At 36.4% G+C, this 17,842-nt stretch overlaps 3 protein-coding genes across 4 annotated transcripts; 1 reads left to right on the top strand and 2 right to left on the bottom strand.

Annotated features, from left to right (window-relative positions):
* The first annotated feature begins 429 nt into the window (after positions 1-429).
* On the top strand, positions 430-3,347 carry LOC121771820 (dihydrolipoyl dehydrogenase 1, mitochondrial-like). The gene is made up of 2 exons (XM_042168713.1): positions 430-740; positions 1,880-3,347. The coding sequence occupies exons 1-2, from the start codon at positions 468-470 to the stop codon at positions 3,128-3,130; spliced, it is 1,524 nt and encodes a 507-aa protein (XP_042024647.1). The 5' UTR covers positions 430-467; the 3' UTR covers positions 3,131-3,347.
* A 267-nt stretch (positions 3,348-3,614) lies between these two features.
* On the bottom strand, positions 3,615-4,873 carry LOC121771821 (stress-response A/B barrel domain-containing protein HS1-like). The gene is made up of 2 exons (XM_042168714.1): positions 4,650-4,873; positions 3,615-3,981 (listed from the first exon to the last, which is right to left on the bottom strand). Exons 1-2 carry the CDS (start codon positions 4,787-4,789, stop codon positions 3,792-3,794), a joined length of 330 nt encoding a protein of 109 aa, XP_042024648.1. The 5' UTR covers positions 4,790-4,873; the 3' UTR covers positions 3,615-3,791.
* Positions 4,874-5,720: 847 nt separating this feature from the next.
* On the bottom strand, positions 5,721-14,939 carry LOC121771912 (nuclear export mediator factor NEMF-like). 2 transcript variants are annotated; one of them, XM_042168808.1, is made up of 14 exons: positions 14,753-14,939; positions 14,408-14,520; positions 13,841-13,937; positions 13,640-13,764; positions 12,952-13,486; positions 12,645-12,830; positions 11,161-11,454; positions 10,767-10,919; positions 9,740-9,894; positions 9,184-9,289; positions 8,166-9,095; positions 7,751-7,832; positions 6,357-6,695; positions 5,721-6,254 (listed from the first exon to the last, which is right to left on the bottom strand). In XM_042168808.1, the coding sequence occupies exons 1-14, from the start codon at positions 14,855-14,857 to the stop codon at positions 6,046-6,048; spliced, it is 3,429 nt and encodes a 1,142-aa protein (XP_042024742.1). In that variant the 5' UTR covers positions 14,858-14,939; the 3' UTR covers positions 5,721-6,045. The 2 variants fall into 2 exon arrangements, with proteins under 2 accessions (XP_042024742.1, XP_042024743.1); XM_042168809.1 differs by having other exon boundaries at positions 6,357-6,686.
* Positions 14,940-17,842: the final 2,903 nt, after the last annotated feature.

Below are 17,842 nucleotides of genomic sequence, written 5' to 3'. Positions count from 1 at the left end.
TTCATTGCTACACTGCTGATAATATTTCAATGGCTGCCTGTTCTTCCTCATCAGCAGCATCTACTTCTCAACCAAACATAATATAAGGACACAAGGGAACACTGGCTTATCCTATTTCATATTTGCTTCTTAAACTGATTAGAAAAATATAAAAAGGGAATATATTTTTATAAGATGGGCATAATCACTTGCATCTGAAATTAATTGTGTTTATAATGACAATGATTAGGTTTTTCTAACTAGAATAATATAAACCATATTCACATAATGAATGATTAATTTAAATGGTAGTATAAAAATGAATTAAAACATTAGCGATCTAACGGCGGGTGTCCGTTAAGTCAAAGGCAGCATCCAACGGCTGCGATGAAATCCAATTTTCTTCTATACATAAATCATAGTAATGGGGTTTGGGCAGTGGAAAAAGAGAATCAATCAAAATCCCAAATTAATACAGAAAGCGAGAAATGGCGATGGCTGCAACTCTGGCGAGGCGAAGGGCGGTGGCGCTGTTGTCTCCATCATCAAAGCAGCTTTACAGCGGAGCCAAATACTCGTGGATTCTCAGCAGGGGATTTGCCACCGGATCTGATGAAAATGATGTAGTCATTATTGGCGGTGGCCCTGGAGGCTACGTTGCCGCAATCAAGGCGGCGCAACTAGGCCTCAAGACTACCTGCATCGAGAAGCGGGGCACCCTCGGAGGTACCTGCCTCAACGTCGGCTGCATCCCTTCTAAGGTCCCTTCCTGCTATGTTCCCTAATTTGCCTATGCTTGTTTGACTTTAGTTTTGATCCTTTTTTTGCGTTGTGAAATTGAGTGGTGCATGAGAGACTTGGCTGTTGCTGCGATTTTGGTCTCACTTTCATTTCCATTATTTCTAGGATTTAGGTTTGTGAATTGTGGTGAGGAACTCAAGTTTGATAACGTACTTATGTGAATTGTTATTCAATACTCAGGAATAGCTCTGTTGATAGATAGTCCGGAGATAATCACATATTTTCTGCATATAGCTGATCTATAATGTTTCAGTTAGTATTTATGTTTTAGGTTTTGTTTTTTTTTTAATTGTGAAAGGTTTTAAGTTCATGATAGCAAAGCATATGATTGATTTTGGTGAATCGAAATTAAATTATTTCATTTAAAATAAATTTCTCATTTCTGAACTTCTGAAGAGTGAAGACAGCCTTAGGTTTATTTTGGTTAATAGAGTACAGGGAAAACTTCTAAATGCTCCCATAAGTTTTCTATATATTGCCTTGTGGTATGCACGACGGCTTTGCTGCTTATCTTTGATGTCATATGTGATAACATGGGATTGGTTGGTAAGGTGCGGCCTGACAGTGTAGTGGTAGAATGAGATGCTATTTAGCAAGTGTTACAAACCTCTTTGTAACTGTTATCCAAAGCACTACTTTTGATTCCTTTCAACATTTTTATATTTTCATCGTGAAATTTTCGAGTTTTGTAAATAGAATAGGAATGTAAGTACATTTTTGGATTTCCTATATTTTAACTGCTTGATTGCCAGCCCAATTTGTGATGCATGTTCTAAACCAGTATGCAGGCAAGCGACATGATTAGTCTTTTGAAATGAAATACATGCCTAATAATTGCATCAACAGCATTAGATAAGAAGTGATCATTATAGTATAATGTTTACTTGTGTCAGTCAAGTCTCTGTGAAGAAATGAATTCTGGTGCTATGTTATGCTCCTGGGATGTGATTGTAATTTTCAGTTTCATCATTTAGTATATGTGTGCCTTGATATTCCTCAATCCCCGTGGCATCCACCTATCAGATGATAGCTTGGAATTTACATTCGAGAAATGGCATTAATGTTTTAGGTGGTCCTAATTATTTACCTTGTCATGCAGGCATTGCTTCATTCCTCCCACATGTATCATGAAGCAAAGAATTCATTTGCCCATCATGGTATTAAGGTTTCTTCAGTTGAGGTTGATGTACCTGCAATGCTGGCCCAAAAAGATAAAGCAGTGGGTAACTTGACTAAAGGTATTGAGGGTCTCTTCAAGAAGAACAAAGTGAACTACGTGAAGGGGTATGGAAAGTTCCTATCTCCGTCGGAAGTTTCTGTTGATACTATAGATGGTGGCAACACAACTGTGAAAGGGAAGCACATTATAGTAGCAACTGGTTCTGATGTGAAGAGTCTCCCAGGGATAACCATTGATGAAGAGAGAATCGTATCATCTACTGGAGCTTTATCCTTGAAGGAGGTTCCTAAGAGACTTATAGTGATAGGGGCTGGTTATATTGGTCTTGAAATGGGTTCTGTTTGGGGTCGCCTTGGGTCAGAGGTAATTGTAGTTGAATTTGCAGCTGACATTGTTCCAAGCATGGACGGTGAAGTGCGGAAACAATTTCAACGATCCCTTGAGAAGCAGAAAATGAAATTCATGCTCAAAACCAAGGTCGTGTCTGTTGACACCACAGGAAGTGGTGTGAAGTTGACCCTTGAACCAGCAGCTGGTGGCGAGCAGACCACACTCGAGGCTGATGTTGTTCTGGTTTCTGCTGGAAGAACACCTTTCACTGCTGGACTCCAGTTGGAGAAGATAGGGGCTGAAACTGACAAGATCGGGCGCATCTTGGTGAATGAGCGGTTTGCCACTAACGTTCCTGGAGTATATGCAATTGGTGATGTAATTCCCGGACCTATGTTGGCTCACAAAGCTGAAGAAGATGGTGTAGCATGTGTAGAGTACATTGCTGGCAAAGAGGGTCACGTGGACTACGACTTGGTCCCAGGAGTTGTGTACACACACCCTGAGGTGGCATCAGTGGGGAAAACTGAGGAGCAGGTGAAGACCCTTGGAGTTGAATATCGTGTGGGCAAGTTTCCTTTGTTGGCCAACAGCAGAGCCAAGGCAATTGATGATGCTGAGGGACTGGTGAAAATAATTGCTGAGAAGGAGAGTGACAAAATCTTGGGAGTCCATATAATGGCGCCGAATGCTGGGGAGCTAATTCATGAAGCTGCTTTGGCTTTGGCGTATGGTGCATCAAGCGAAGACATTGCCCGAACATGCCATGCTCATCCAACAATGAGTGAAGCATTGAAGGAGGCCGCCATGGCCACTTTCGACAAACCCATTCACATTTAGAAACCGACACACACCCATGGAATATCGTCTTATTCTGTTTTTTTCATAATTAATTCCAAGAGTTGTTGATTGGAGCTACAACATATTCTCGTGATCAACTTGATAAATGATTGAACTATATTTCCTCAGTTTTCACATCGTATGATTTCGGTGCTTTGTACTTGAATGCTTCTGCATTATGATGTAATAACATCACGAGCTGTGTAATTTTTGAGCTTTTTCAGCTCTCAAAGGTTTTCATTTTCTCAAAACATTAAATTTACTGCTAGTCTTGTTAGATATGCATATTCAATCAATAGAATTCCTATTTGAATATTATAGGTTTGAAGTTGAAGCTACACTAGCTCAGCCAGGAAATTAGATTTGTGACATTTGGAACATGTTCCATGGTGAATCAATATTCAAATTAACACACATATATCCATCTCTAATAATATCCATTGCTCTGTCCCAACCAAGAAACAGAACCAGAGAAGGCAAGCAGTACAAAACAACCAGCCAAAAGTAATTTACTAACTGGAATGTATAATCATCAGAAGACAATCAAGCTTGAAGCAAAGGTGAAGTTACAAAAGGAACAATCTTTGAAGTTAGAACACATTCCATTATTCAACAAAGCCAGAAGACAGAAGTGAAGTCTCACTGGAAGGCTGCTAAAGATTCAAACTTCGACTTTTGTGGGCTTGAAATCAACAACAATGACCTTCTCAAACAGGGGCAGTAATTTGTTTGCAAACACGACATGATCTGGATGGGAAACATATTCAGCGATCCCTTGTGTACTTTCGAAGGTTGATTCGAAGATATGAGTGAAGCCTTGATGCATGTTTTCGATGCTCACATCTTTACCCCTGTCACACACCACAACCCAAACTCAATCTCAACTTCAACAATAACCAAGGAAGAAGATACTACATGTTTCTCAGAAAAGTTGAAGCAAGTGCCCAACCCGGGAGGCCAGACCTACAAACTAATCTAAACCACAAATTACATCAAACACCAGCATTTTCTTTTAGGGTAGTTACACTTGACATGCAAAATGTTTTACCTATATTTCAAATTAGAACAAAAAGCTTAAAGTTTAAATAAATCACAAAAATTTACATCAATGTTTTAAATTACAAGTAGCATTTTATCTCAATTTCTTATCCTTCACTAACTTAAAAACATTAATAAACTTTTTGTATTATAATTTATGCAGACATAAAAAAATTGGTTAAACATTTTGTATGTGAAGTGTAATTACTCCTTTTCTTTCATGGTATACAAAATGTCCACGATCCGGAATTGTAGCTCTTGTGAATATGATTGAAGGTTTACTGAGATGATCTGATAGAGCAATATACTTAGTAGAGATCTACACATCAATCAAATGTAACCTCTTGGTTCACATATAAGTCAAGTAAAAGCCCTAGAATCCAGCACCTAATCTCATGTATATAATAGAAAAATGAACAAGTAATTCCTAATTAGCCTGTTTCCGAAGATACTGAAAAGTTGAAATCGGTATGTTAGTTACCATCGGAAGGCCTTCATGGAAGGAACAAGATTGACAAGGTTGGCGTACTCTTTGATGTATTCATCAATTAGTTGTTCGGATAAGCCATCTTTGAACTTTGCAAGCAGTACGTGCTTCACTTCCCCCTTGCTTTCCTCCATTACTAATCTCTCTTTGATTCTGTGTGTGAGAGAGAGAAAGAGGAGTCAATGTTGTGTGTGTGATTGTGGTGTGAATTTCTAATAAACCATAATATTAAACAAATAATATTGAAGTGATTCACCGATCAAAATAATAGTTAATGGTAATTAATACTACTAATATTGAGATGTGACACCCTGTAATGTTGCATAGGAAAATACTCTCTCCGTCCCATAAAAATATGAGCATTGGATATGGCACAAGAATTAAGATAAAATTGGTAAAGTAAGAGAAATGGGGAGAATGGTACGATAAAGTAAGAGAGATGATGAGAATTGTAGTTAAAGTAATGTTAGTGGATAGTGAGACCTATATTATTAAATTGATATAACTTTCCAAATATGAAATGCACATATTTTTGTGGGACAGATGAAGTATAATTCATAATATTATACTCTATCATTGTTCTAAGGTTAATTAAACTAATTTAATGATCAAAATATTTAAGGATACTAGACACATAAAACCACAAGTTTTGGTCTATAATACTATATTCCAGGAGATTTAAAATATCACAGATTTTACATGTTTGTGTTGAGGAAAATAGAATAAATATTGGATAAAATACTTTCTTTTTCAAGTTATAAATATTTAAGAATTTTTGTGAAATTACGCATTAGATTGTTCTGGGTTGAGGCAAATTACATAATTTGGATAATTAGAAGGAAAATTAGGACTGTAACGTACATTTTCAATCGTTTGGTAACTGTTTTTTTAACCATAATTGAAATCTACATACATGTACTGCGTTAAATCCATACTACTGGGTAAATAATAGTAGCTCTTATTTACACTCTTCGATAAGTTCAATTTTTAATTAAATTATTTGAAAGGAATGCTATGAAATATAAATGGGATGAATGAAAAAATTAAGTAACAGAGTAAAGAGAATGCAGAATATATATCTAATCAAACTTGTATTATAACAGGTACTTTGATTAAACTGTCATCAAAGTATTATACTGTACTAGTCTGGGGGGGGGGGGTGTACAAAAATGGCTGGAAATAAAGGATGCACAGCTTTGGTATGCATCATGATACCTCTACCAAGATCCACATTAATCGGATCGGATCGGATGCCACCTAAAACGACGTAAAAAGTAGCAAGACCCTTTGAATTTCCATTAGTAATGTGGCCAAAGCTATCAAGAAACTCAAGGCATGGGTGTATACTGTATACATACTAAAATACAAAACTTGCAATTTTTCTCCCTCATCATTCATATTTAGCTTTTGCTCCCTTGTTTGCTGCTTTCTTGTTTTTCTTCTGCTTTTGCTTCAGCTGTGTAAGGCCTGCTGCTGAAACCTTTACATTACCAACTATGGCAGCAACGAGCTCGGGATCTGTGCAAGCCTTCATTAGTTCCTTCTCCCTGCTTGTTGCCTCAGGCATGTGACCGAACAGGTTCATCGCCGTCTTGGCAGCTGCGTATCAAACACATTCTTGTCTCAATACATCATCAAACCAAGTGGATAGACATCTGGATAGTAAGATTAAATGACAAGGAACACTCATAGACATAATACCTTTCCCTTTTTTCAATGAGCCGGGAATTAACTTGACACGGTATTTATATGTTTGTAGAGCGTTATATGGGGCGCAGACAGGTACTGCATAGAGTAAGACGTCGCTGGGGATTGGGTTTCCAGTTAGATAGTCCACATCATTTAGCTTCTCTTTCTCTTCTTCACCAATCTCATTGATATCATCTTCCTCCATCATCACCCTGTCCATCTCACTTTCAGCACTCTCAATCTTGCCACCTGTTTTGCTCTTTTTAGCATCATCTGGATGTTCCGGACATTCTCGCGATGTATGACCTACTTTTTTACAATTATAACATATCTTTACCGCATCTGCAGCTCCTGAAAATGGAGGGAAACGTTTATATCTGAATTTCATGATTAACAGAACATCTCCATGACATCGAAAGATTAAAGCGCATTAGAGCATCCACAATGGATGCCCTAGTGGTTGCCACATCATCATGCCCCTTCTTTCTGTAATGGTTTGACCCTAGTGGGTACCCTATCAATTAAACTCAATTTGCTTTTAATTTTTAATATTTTTTTAATATTATTATTTTTTATATTTTTGTTTTTAATTAATAAAATACCAAAATATATTATATTAAACATTACAAATTTGAAAAAACACCTACATTACTTAATTAAAAAAACTACATCATATTTAGCAAAAAAAAATATTACTAAACTAAATTACTAAATTACTTAAAAAAACTTTAAAAAAAAGTACATTGCTAAATTAATAAAAACCTAACTAGTCATCTAAGTTCAACTTCTGGCTCAGAGAAGAGAAAGTGAGAGGAGTAGAGAGTTAGTGTGTGAAGTGAAGAGAAAGTTGGGTATTTTTATAGTGGTTTAATTAGGGTTTAAAGAATTAAAAAAATAAAAATAAAAAAAATGAAAAATCGCCCAATCGGGCTCGGGCTCTGGGCTGCAATGGATGCCCGATCTCACGCCCGATGGATCGGGCGAGAGATCGGGCGCATCGGTCGCGTCCGAAGATGCCCGATGTCTGCAATGGATGCCCGACGACGCCCGAGCCCGATCTCGGGCAATCGGGCATCCATTGTGGATGCACTTAACATATTTGGACAAATAGGGAGTAATTACTCATAAATCAATGGGTAAATAACTATGCAGTTAGGCATAGTACGAGATCCATTTTTATCATTTTTTGGAAAACTGGGTCCAAATGAGCAAGTATCGATTCACAAACAGAAGTATTAAAAAGCCAGTGGAGTAGGGAAAGTGGGAGACCAAAGCCAGTGGAGTAGGGAAAGTGGGAGACCAAATGAAACGAGTACACGAAGCCACAAACAGTATAACAAGGTATTATTGACATTGAAACGTAAGCATAAACATCATCTTGTTTTAGTGTCTATTTAAACTTTTACCAGTAGTGGGCTTGATCACTTTTTCTGCAGTGGTCTTTTCATTCTCAGAATTCTCGATGTTCTTTTTTGATTTCCCAGCAGCCTGCAAGGAAAATTTGAAGTCAATAAACAACCCATCTGCGAGGCATGATAATATTAATAGTACTAGTTTTACAAAGGTCTACTAAGAAATACAGCTAGCAACTAAAAGCTCAACCATTTTCCTTATTTTTGTGTGTGCGTGCACAAGATGGATCATACTTTCCAGCTGTGGTAATAACTATAATTCAGCTTCTTATGAGAGGACCAGTTGCTTTAATTATCAACGGCATGCACTAAAGGATGCATATTATAAAGAGAGGGGATTAGAACCACCCAACCAAATAATACGTAGTTCTGTAATCCAATATGGTCAAGTTTATGTGTTAATACTTACACCCAACAAAGCCATTCTAAGGTTCCTCTCGTCCTCATCTTGATCAGCATACTTTTCCTTTATCTTCTTCAGTTTTCCTCTCTGCCCACGGCTAGTTTTTCCAGTACCAGCCTTTGAAGTTTTAAGATCATTGTCTGGCTGGCTTACAGGGTGATGATTTCTTTCTGCCCCCTTTTCATGTTCAGCAGGCGCAACAGCACCCTCTTTCTCACCTTTCTTGAGCTTTCTCCTTTCAGCTTTTGTAATATAAGGTTTATCTCTCTGTGCTGCTTTTGTCATTTCATGGTCATGTTCCTCCACAATATCTTCTCCCGAGGGTTGGAGCCCATAATTCTTAGTAGATGTGGTACCAGATCCAAGCTCAAGGGCTCTATCCATTAGATCCTGAAAATCTGGAGCAGCAGCAGCAGCAGTTTTGCTGGAAGAGTCACGTTCTTTAGCATTACCAACGGAAATTCCCGAAGTAGTAGTTTCATTAGAAAAATCCTGCTTGACAGCTACTTCAGAAACTTCCAAGCCTCTGGATGAGGCTTGTGAGGATAAGCCCTCCCCTAGTGGTCTTTCTGATGACAGCGAAATGAGGCTTGATGAGTCTGATTCCTTTTCACCTGATACTTCCTTCTCAGAATCAGAACCAGAGTCCAATATTTCTTTGAATGGTTCATTCTGCTCAGTGTCATGAATTCCTTCCTCTTCTCCTCTTACTCTTCTTTCATTCAGATGAGATCCCAAAGAACTTTCATCTAAGCGAAATAATATTCCGAAACCCATAATAAGTGGTTGGGGAGGGAGAAAATTCTTTTTTCCGCGAATCATGAAGCTTCCAACAGTAAGATACTCTCCAGTAGGAGCCGTTTTACTAACCTGGTGAGGATACACCCACCAAGCACTAGTAACAATCTTTGAGTCCCAAGCCTGGCTGTGGCACACCTACATAAGAAAGAAAGATGGCTAATTTGCTTACCTTGTGCTGCATGGAAGATGTCACAAATTAATAGCAAGGACATTGCAAACTTACTGTATAACATCCAGTTTGATTCAAAGTCAGATGGGGTACAGGGTTTTCAGGCTTGTGATTCTTGATTACTGTACTAGATGCGCCGTGGAGATCAGCATGGACATACCTATTTTTATGTAACTAAAAGGCATAAGCAAACAAATAATTCCATATATCAAAAAAAGAAAACAAATAGCAAAACATTGATGATAGGATAGCAGAAAGAACACACATTGCTTTAGAGATATTAAAATAACTAGAATCGTGGCATGTTATACATTCAAGCAAAAAATCTTTGTTGTAAAATAAATCCCATGCAATGGGAAAAATGTGACCCAGCTCCAACTGAAAGGACAAGGCAAAACATGCCATACACCAGTGCTCATATATACAAAAGAAAAACTGAAATGAAGCCCACAAATTAGATAAAGAATCAATACATAAAAGAAAGAACGGGTGGATCACTCCAACATAATAGCACTAACGAACTTGTTATTTGGCAGAGCACAATGTTAAGGCTTTTATATGAAAATTCTACCAAAAGAGATCCAGTAAAAAGTTTATGCAAATTACTTACAGGTCTCCTTTGGACATATAGCGTTTTACTATCATCTCATTTTGTTGAGCATCTCGTCCACTGATAACCAGATAATTCTCGCTGCTGATGAACCAATTGAATTTTTCAAACCAGTGAACCTTGCGCATATGTGAAATTGTGGCAACTGTTTTTTCCTGCAAAGTAGATGGAAAATAATATGCACCTTTGAAGAAGAACAATACATGGAGGCCAAGCAGTTATCTACACAAATATCATAATCGTAACTAGCTAAAACATCACATTTTAATCTCTGTTACTTCGAGCAGACCTCAACAATGAAATATTAATAATGACAGTTTTCATATTTTATTTACAACCATGGAGCAAGAAAAAAGTAACATGGTTCATGAAATTCCAGGATAATTTATAAAGCTATTTGCTAATAGCCTAATATTATAAATTGATGGAAAATATACAAACTCATGGTTAGTGATATGGTTATAGGAATGGTATTTAAATTTTCCCAAGTTTTCATAGGACAAAATTCATACTATAAGATAACGTAATCATTTTGAACAAGTAATCAAAGATCTTTTGAAAAAAATATTAAGGTAAGGCAATTGGTTATTGAAAAGTAATCATTCAAATTCAAGTACTGCATCTCTTACCAATTACCAATCGTAATAATGAAATGAATCAAGTAAGGATAGTTTCATCCATATCTTATTCTTTAATACATAAAGATACTAGCCCAATCCTCGTCCCGCATACCAACCACTTTACAAATTACAGCTATTACTTGAGTACAAAACCAAAGCTAGCAAACAGAATGAGTTCATCTATGACACCTCTCAGAATATGTTCTGAAAGGTATTTAAATCATGCCAACGTCAAAATCCCATAATAAAGTTAGTTCTGGTAACTTAATGGACAGAGCTGATTTACAAATAAAAAAAATGAGAACTAATGAACTTTGAAGACAAATTACTATGTTAAAGTTTCAAATGATTTTATCATTGATGAAGCAATATATTGGAAAATGAAAGCCAATAAAATCTTCAGCTACCTGTGAAAGTTGTTGGCGGGTTTTTCTCTCAGCAGCTTTGAATGCTTTTTCATGAGCTGTGATGGTTTTCTCCTGCTTGCTCTCTTGCTTCTTCTTCATTTCATAATACCGCCGAGCATTCGCATGAGCTGAAAGTGCAATATCAACTTCAACCTAAGAAAGACATTCCAAGTAGAACCGAGCATTAAGACTTTGTCAATTTTGTCTCTTTCCTCTTTCCATAGTATGAAAGTGGGGATCTTATCAAATGCACACATACTTACTACAATTGTAATGTTAAGCTTTATTTTTCTCAATAAGAAAACTTTTGGTTACAAATCTGAAGGGTTGATTTCCGATTATACACAACATGACTAAGAAAAGCAATGTTAGAGGCTCCATATATATGAAATACCTTGTCCACAGGTTGTGTTTTCTCATCATCATCCATCTCATCAAGATTGTTGCTTAGAAGCAGCGTGAAGCAATTTCTTTCAAGATGAAGTTTGTCGATGAGACTAGCCACAGGGTTTCCAGATTTCTTCTCCTCTTTCACCATACGAGCCAGATCAACCCAGCTCATACCATTGGCGAGAGCTACACGGACTGCTAGGATGGCGGCATCCACATCCTCTAAGTTGTATTCTATCAGTGCCGCCAATTTCATACATTGCTCAACCTCTCTCTTAAGTGCATGCACACGGCTTCCCTGTGGAATCAAAACAAGCTTTTCGTATGAATGCCTTGCTCGATATCAACAAAGAAACAGCAGAAAATTATTTCAGTCACACTGAGCTACTTTTTGTCACAACTACCATCTCAATTTTTTCTCAATTGTTCAAGTTAGATGTCCTTTTCTCTCTGTAGTTAGGCATTCTTCTAATCACTTCCACTGACATCTATATATATAAAAATATATATGGAAGTCATGCATAAGTAGCATTTTGCCAAATTTTCTGCAAATCTACCTTTATATTTCAGGTTGATCCCAATGTGACATAGCCTTTAAATTTTTGTCTATTTGGCCATTATAAAAAGGAAGCCATGATAAGAGTGAGAAATCAGGGTTTGAACCTGAAACCCAATATCCCCATCTCATGAAAAATACAACACACATAATAAATTCATAATTTACAATTTTCTTCTGTATAAATTATAAAAGATTTATTCAGTAATTTTCTTAATTCTTACATTCATTAAAAAATACTCCCTCTGTCCCATTAGAAATGAAACGTTTTCCTTTTTGGTCTATCCCATTAAAAATGAAACGTTTCTAAAAATAGAAACAATACTCTCTCTACTTTTTCTTCTCTTTTACTTTACTCTCTCTTCATTAACTCACAAAACAACACTACATAAAATCCCGTGCCGAAAAGCAAATGTTGCATATTTAATGGGACGGAGGGAGTAAAAATCATGATTTAGTCACATCAATAGGGAGTAGAGAAGCTAACATACATGCAAATTCTGCCCCTGCAAATAGTGAAGTGATGGATATATGAAAGCTGCCTTGCAGCTTCTATTTACCAAAGATCTTCATATATTTTCGAACATACAACCAATGGTTGTGAAGTCTAGCATCAATTTCATTGCAATCATGCAGACATTTATCATTTAGTGTCATTACTATATAGTCACATTTTTAAGTCAATTCATACCTAGGTTGTAGATAGGAAATTTGGCGAGCTGAGATGGGCAAGCTGCAATTTGCACGTTAGTGTTATTCCTGCCCCATTCTATCCCCCGAAAAGTTTAGACAACAGACCCAAGTACAAATAGAAACAATTGGACAAAACACCACTTGATGCATCTTGCAATCATTATGTATTATAAGGAACACATATGATAACTTCCACCACTTTTGTGTTGTGGTAGAAAGTATAAGCATAAATGGTTAACCTGATCAACTTTGATTTTTTCAAGTTTCTGCATGGCAGAATTTTCCTTAGTCCTGTGCTGTTGTTCAGCACGTTGGCTTTCAATTTTACTATAGAATTCATCCAGGGCTGCATCAAATGTCTCAAACTGTGTAGAGTCTCTTGATTTGAACTGGTTCAGCAACAGAGGGCAGAATTCATCATACATCTGCCATTAAGAATAAAAGACCTCAATATTAACAAACGACATCCCAACAGAAAAAAAGACCCACATTTCTTCCAAGAGCTAATTACAAAAACATAAATGAGAATGACATCAAAGAAATAACCTGTTCCAAACTCCCTTTATCAGATACATCATCACTTTTTTTTCCTGAATTCTTTTGTTGCATCACAATATAACCTTCTGGAACTTTCTCACCATATATGACATCTGCTAGCCAGTCTTCAAACTTCATTACAGCTTCAGCTAGTGCCCCAGCAATATTAGTATCTAATTTGAAGTCCTTACTAACTTTCATACTCGGCATCAGACCAGCATCCAATATTATGTGTTCAGACAAAGCTGGACCGTAACCTAAAATTTCCCCAAGAACAACCTTTAGAGTTGCCTGCTTCGCACGAATATTATCAGTTTTCTTTGACTCATTAGCCTTTGTGTTCTTTTCACATCCATGCTTTCCCATGGGGACATTAGAACTATCATTTGCAGTTTCACAATTATCAAGTTGCTGATCTTTTTTGCCCTCCACTAAAGATTCCAAGGCTGCACACATCTTTTCTTTAGTTGTACGCTCGAAAGCTCGAGATTGTTCAACTGGATATTGATGGCGTGACATGATTGCAAGCCCTTTATTATCATCCCTGTTATTTGGTAGAATAATTGGTTTACAGAGCTATCATCGTCCACACAACAAATGCTAAATAAAAGAAGCAGCAAACTTTTACAGCTACTGGTGGATGGTCGGACTATTCAAATTAGATGCTAATAAATAGAAAAGCATTAGAAATAAGAACCTGTGTGACCGCAGGAGAGTCAGGACAGTGAACTCAGGATCTGTAAGAAGAATATTCCCTTGAGCATACAGCTCCAAGATAACATAGTGTGCATTAGCACCTAGTCCAAATTGAAAGAGTATTATCTGAATACAACACAAGATTATTTAAATTCAAATATATCCATGTAAAGATGATATTTTTGCAATAAAGAAGGCATACCCTATCATATCCCAGCTGGCGCACATCCTCGAGCCTTCTTGTTCTAATGTGTTTCCTTAGTTTCAGTGTAAATCCTGATGGAGTACTGCTCTTGTCCCTATAAGAGCAATGACCTATCCATGTCAGTGAAAACATTCATTCTCAATAACTATTTGTTCATATTAGCTTCATGCACATCCATTAGTTACTTCCTCGAGCAAGTTGGTACTAACAATCAATATATTACATAAAAAACAGCAGCATGTCTGTACAATCTGAAAGCTCAAAACTATTGATGGCTATTAACAATAATACAAAAAAGACTAGGTAAGTAGTGGTAATTATATATTTTGTTTTTAAAATTATACAAATTTCTAATTGTTGCTAATAATTTTATTTAACAAATCATACATCTTCATTAACAAGTAGCTGTGCAGTGTAAGCTCATGCTAGTATATAGCTTGATCATCTGAAGACACTAACATGCAAACTAAAATTTCATGTATTGAGGATGTATAGTTGACCTTCAAATTTCTAAATAACTGAATAACTGGAATAGAAATATGTAAAAACGTGCTATGATTTTACCGCATATAAACCGTTGTATGCAGTCTTACGCCACTCTCCATCAACAGCAAAACCTTCTCACTCTCCCCGGACGCCGTGACTCCACTGCTACTCATCAGCTTAAACACATACGTCTACAATACATGTCTCACATGAGGATCAATTCTCGAATAGTAAATTCAGAAAATAAAAAAAAAAACTAATTTTATGTCGATTCTTAGCAATTAGAAGCAAATAGAAAATCGCAATATATCTCTAACCTAAGAAACAGCAAAAGCCTCAGCTCAAAAAATAAAAATCATCTAGAATCTCAATAGTTAGCACAAAAACATCGAAAATCAAACAAGCGCAACATAAGCTAAGTACCTTGGGAGAAAGATCGTATACGTTGGAGCAACGCATACCAATTAAGTGCCGGAGACACTTCACCTCCGCCGCCACGTCGGCGGTGTTCATCCGTACCTTCACCATGACGCGGGCCTAAAGTAAAACTCAATAGAATTCAATCAAGGATGAAGAGCTCAATCAGCAGAATCAGAGTGAATCTTCAAAATGGGGAAATGGTTGATTTACAAAAGTTTGAGCCTTGGGCCGAAATCCAACTGTTTTGGTTGGTGGGCCAAACAACGGGCCGCACCTTCCTTAACCACGAATTCTGAGAGGTTTATTGCCGTTAATTCTATCACAATTTGAAATAAAATGATTTGTTTAATGTCCTTCAAGTAAAATGATTTCACAAATGAGTTTAGTTTTTTGCTCATTTATTTGTAGAGGCCATCCTTTTGTTGTTGGTTCACATAGGTGTTTCCAATAATCCAAACTTCATACTCATATATATTGGTGCAAAATGTATTTAAAGGACAATTCTAAAAAACGAAGTGGTAATTCTAAAACACTACTCTAATTTGTTAATTTATTTAATATTTCAGCGCATCACATTCAAAACTATTTTTTTGAAAGCCCGAATACCTCGATTGACCCAATATTGCCTATAACTGGGCCTCAATTTCGAATAATGGGCCAAAAACGAAGACACAAAATGTCTAGAATGGGCTAATTTTTCTACACCATATAATCCTAATTATTTATAGCTAAGCATTACATAAGTCTAACATCATAAATTGAGTTGGGGGAGGAAGAATTTTTTTTGCAATGTTGGTTTTGTAGCTGACATATCATGTCATGGAATGTTCTTGACAAATGATGGAGTTAGGGAGTCATTTTTCCAAAATATTTTCTTCAAAATTCGATAAATTTGCAATTTAATCATATTGTTCTACTCATATCTTTCAACAACCAATGCAGTGCAGCCATTGGACTTCAGTCCTCCTATACACCAACAACTCCTCCAATCATTCACTCAATTTTTCTAGAGAGAGAGAGATTGATTGGCATTTTGTGACTGTCTCTATTGTCAACCAACCTATAGTTGTTTCTCCTATGGAAATATTAAAATATAAACAATAACCGAAATATTAGCCCATTGGACTGGAATTTTGGGTTTCAAATGTAAATACATAAATAATAGGAGATTGATAAGATAAGATAAGAACTTCCCAAATTAGTTAGAGTTGAGAGAAGCATCTATAATGGAAGCAGATATAACTCCACTAGTAGTATGTCAATTTTAAATTTAGGTTTTCTTGCAAATAAATGACTTAACAAACATAAAACAATAGGTATCAACAGAGTATAGAAATTCCCTCTAGTTTTAAGTTTCAAAGATAGTACCCCATTTTAGTTAGAGTTTCAACGGCCGTCACAGCATGGATTGATTCGTTGACCTTCAAACAAAATTGGCTACCAATATAATATAAATAATTTTCAAGAATTGTTAGGTCTGATTTTTTTTATTTATGTTTTGACCTCTTGATTTATATTCATTTTATACTGGGCTGAAGAATATGGTATTGTTCCTCACTCTTTAGCATTTGAACTCCACATGCCTGTGATATTTTTTTTTTTTGAACTAAAATTATTGTTTATATAATAAATTCACTAGATTGAAGTTTTCCATGTTTTTGTACAATATTGTCAAATTTAATTGAGTAGCGACATTTATGTATAATTAATAATATTCAATTCGTATTAACTAAAAACTAAATGAATAAAATTTTTGGGAGGTTGATAAATGGAGTATATAACTTCTCAGTGGAGGGGGAAGAATTTATGAATTTATTTATTTAAACTCGAAGCTTCATTTGTTGACAAGTAAACAGACGTATGTTATGGTCAACTACGTGGGTGGTGTCTTTGACTTGATAGACTTGCAAAGGCTTTGAAACCTTATGTCACAACATTTTAAATATATATATATAAGAATAATATTTTAAACACTAAATAATTATATAATTTTCACCAATGGTTAGAGTTTGCCATAAATCATTTGAATAAAAGGAAGATGAGTTTGACATGTTGTTTCTACTATTTTAAGCTTAAAAATGTCTAATTGCACAATACAAATCTAGAAACTCTAATGCAAATCTTTATTCTATTTGGGTTCCTCAACCTAAATAGTTACTCCACTACTATACTTTTTCACTTCAAAAATATCTACTGTGTAAATGAATAATGACCATTATATCGGGTTGTAGTTAAAATTAAGTAATAGTAATGAAGTTAATGCAAATTTTTGTAGATTTAAATGAAGAGCATAATGATGTAATTTTAAATGGTTAAAGTAATGGGTTTATTAAGAGAGTAAATGCGATTATGAGTCAGCTTAATTTTAGTGCTGGGACTTTTTGCAACCGTTTGTCTCACACGTGAAGAAAGTTGCACACTTTAGTTGCCGTGTTCATACATGACATGTTTTGAACATGTTGCACCATTAATCTCTAACATTTTTCTTTGCTAATCTCATCTTATGATTGCTAACACATAAATGGGGGTAATGTTACATGCTTTTCTTTATTTTATTTTATTTCAACGACATTATTCTTAATTTAACTGAGGTAATTATGCATCTAGTGAGACCAAGTTCTTGTCATGGGGGCCATTTTACTGTGCTTTTAAGCTATAGTCTTTTTAGCAACCTTTTATGGATTTAGCTAATTTTCTATCGTCAAAGTATAATAATGCATACATGATATATGCATGAACATAAAATAGTGACGAAACCGGAAATGTAAACGAGATAATGTTGAAATAAGTCGGCATCGGACGAGAGGACAGGATAAGGGCGTCACCGATAACCGCATCGGTCACTCTAAAGTCCCTATTGCAACTCAGAGAGTTTATACAGGGATTTAGAGCACCCGCAACGCGGTGCCGTCGCCGTTCCTATGCCGTTCCGGAGGAACGGTTTCGCGGCGGCACGCGTTGCAGCGTGCGTTCCGTCGCCATTCCGTGCCGCCACCGTTCCCATGCCGTGCCGCGTTTCGTTCCTCCGGAACGCGGAACGAAACGTTCCGCCACGCGCCGAGGCGACGTGGCGGACTCCCATTCGACGCGTGA

This window comes from Salvia splendens, chromosome 16 (genome assembly GCF_004379255.2).
Source record: "Salvia splendens isolate huo1 chromosome 16, SspV2, whole genome shotgun sequence".
NCBI classification, from domain to species: Eukaryota; Viridiplantae; Streptophyta; class Magnoliopsida; order Lamiales; family Lamiaceae; genus Salvia; species Salvia splendens.
This window is presented reverse-complemented; position numbering and strand designations above follow the sequence as displayed.

Excerpts from the sequence above, each read along its gene's own strand:
- LOC121771820 (XM_042168713.1), top strand. The coding sequence starts at position 468 with ATGGCGATGGCTGCAACTCTGGCGAGGCGAAGGGCGGTGGCGCTGTTG. Across the intron at positions 741-1,879 it reads TCGGCTGCATCCCTTCTAAG|GCATTGCTTCATTCCTCCCA; the intron begins GTCCCTTCCTGC and ends CTTGTCATGCAG.
- LOC121771912 (XM_042168808.1), bottom strand. The coding sequence starts at position 14,857 with ATGGTGAAGGTACGGATGAACACCGCCGACGTGGCGGCGGAGGTGAAG. Across the intron at positions 9,096-9,183 it reads ATCAAACTGGATGTTATACA|GTGTGCCACAGCCAGGCTTG; the intron begins GTAAGTTTGCAA and ends TTTCTTATGTAG. Across the intron at positions 6,255-6,356 it reads CTCATTGAAAAAAGGGAAAG|CTGCCAAGACGGCGATGAAC; the intron begins GTATTATGTCTA and ends TTTGATACGCAG.
- LOC121771821 (XM_042168714.1), bottom strand. The coding sequence starts at position 4,789 with ATGGAGGAAAGCAAGGGGGAAGTGAAGCACGTACTGCTTGCAAAGTTC. Across the intron at positions 3,982-4,649 it reads TCCATGAAGGCCTTCCGATG|GGGTAAAGATGTGAGCATCG; the intron begins GTAACTAACATA and ends GGTGTGTGACAG.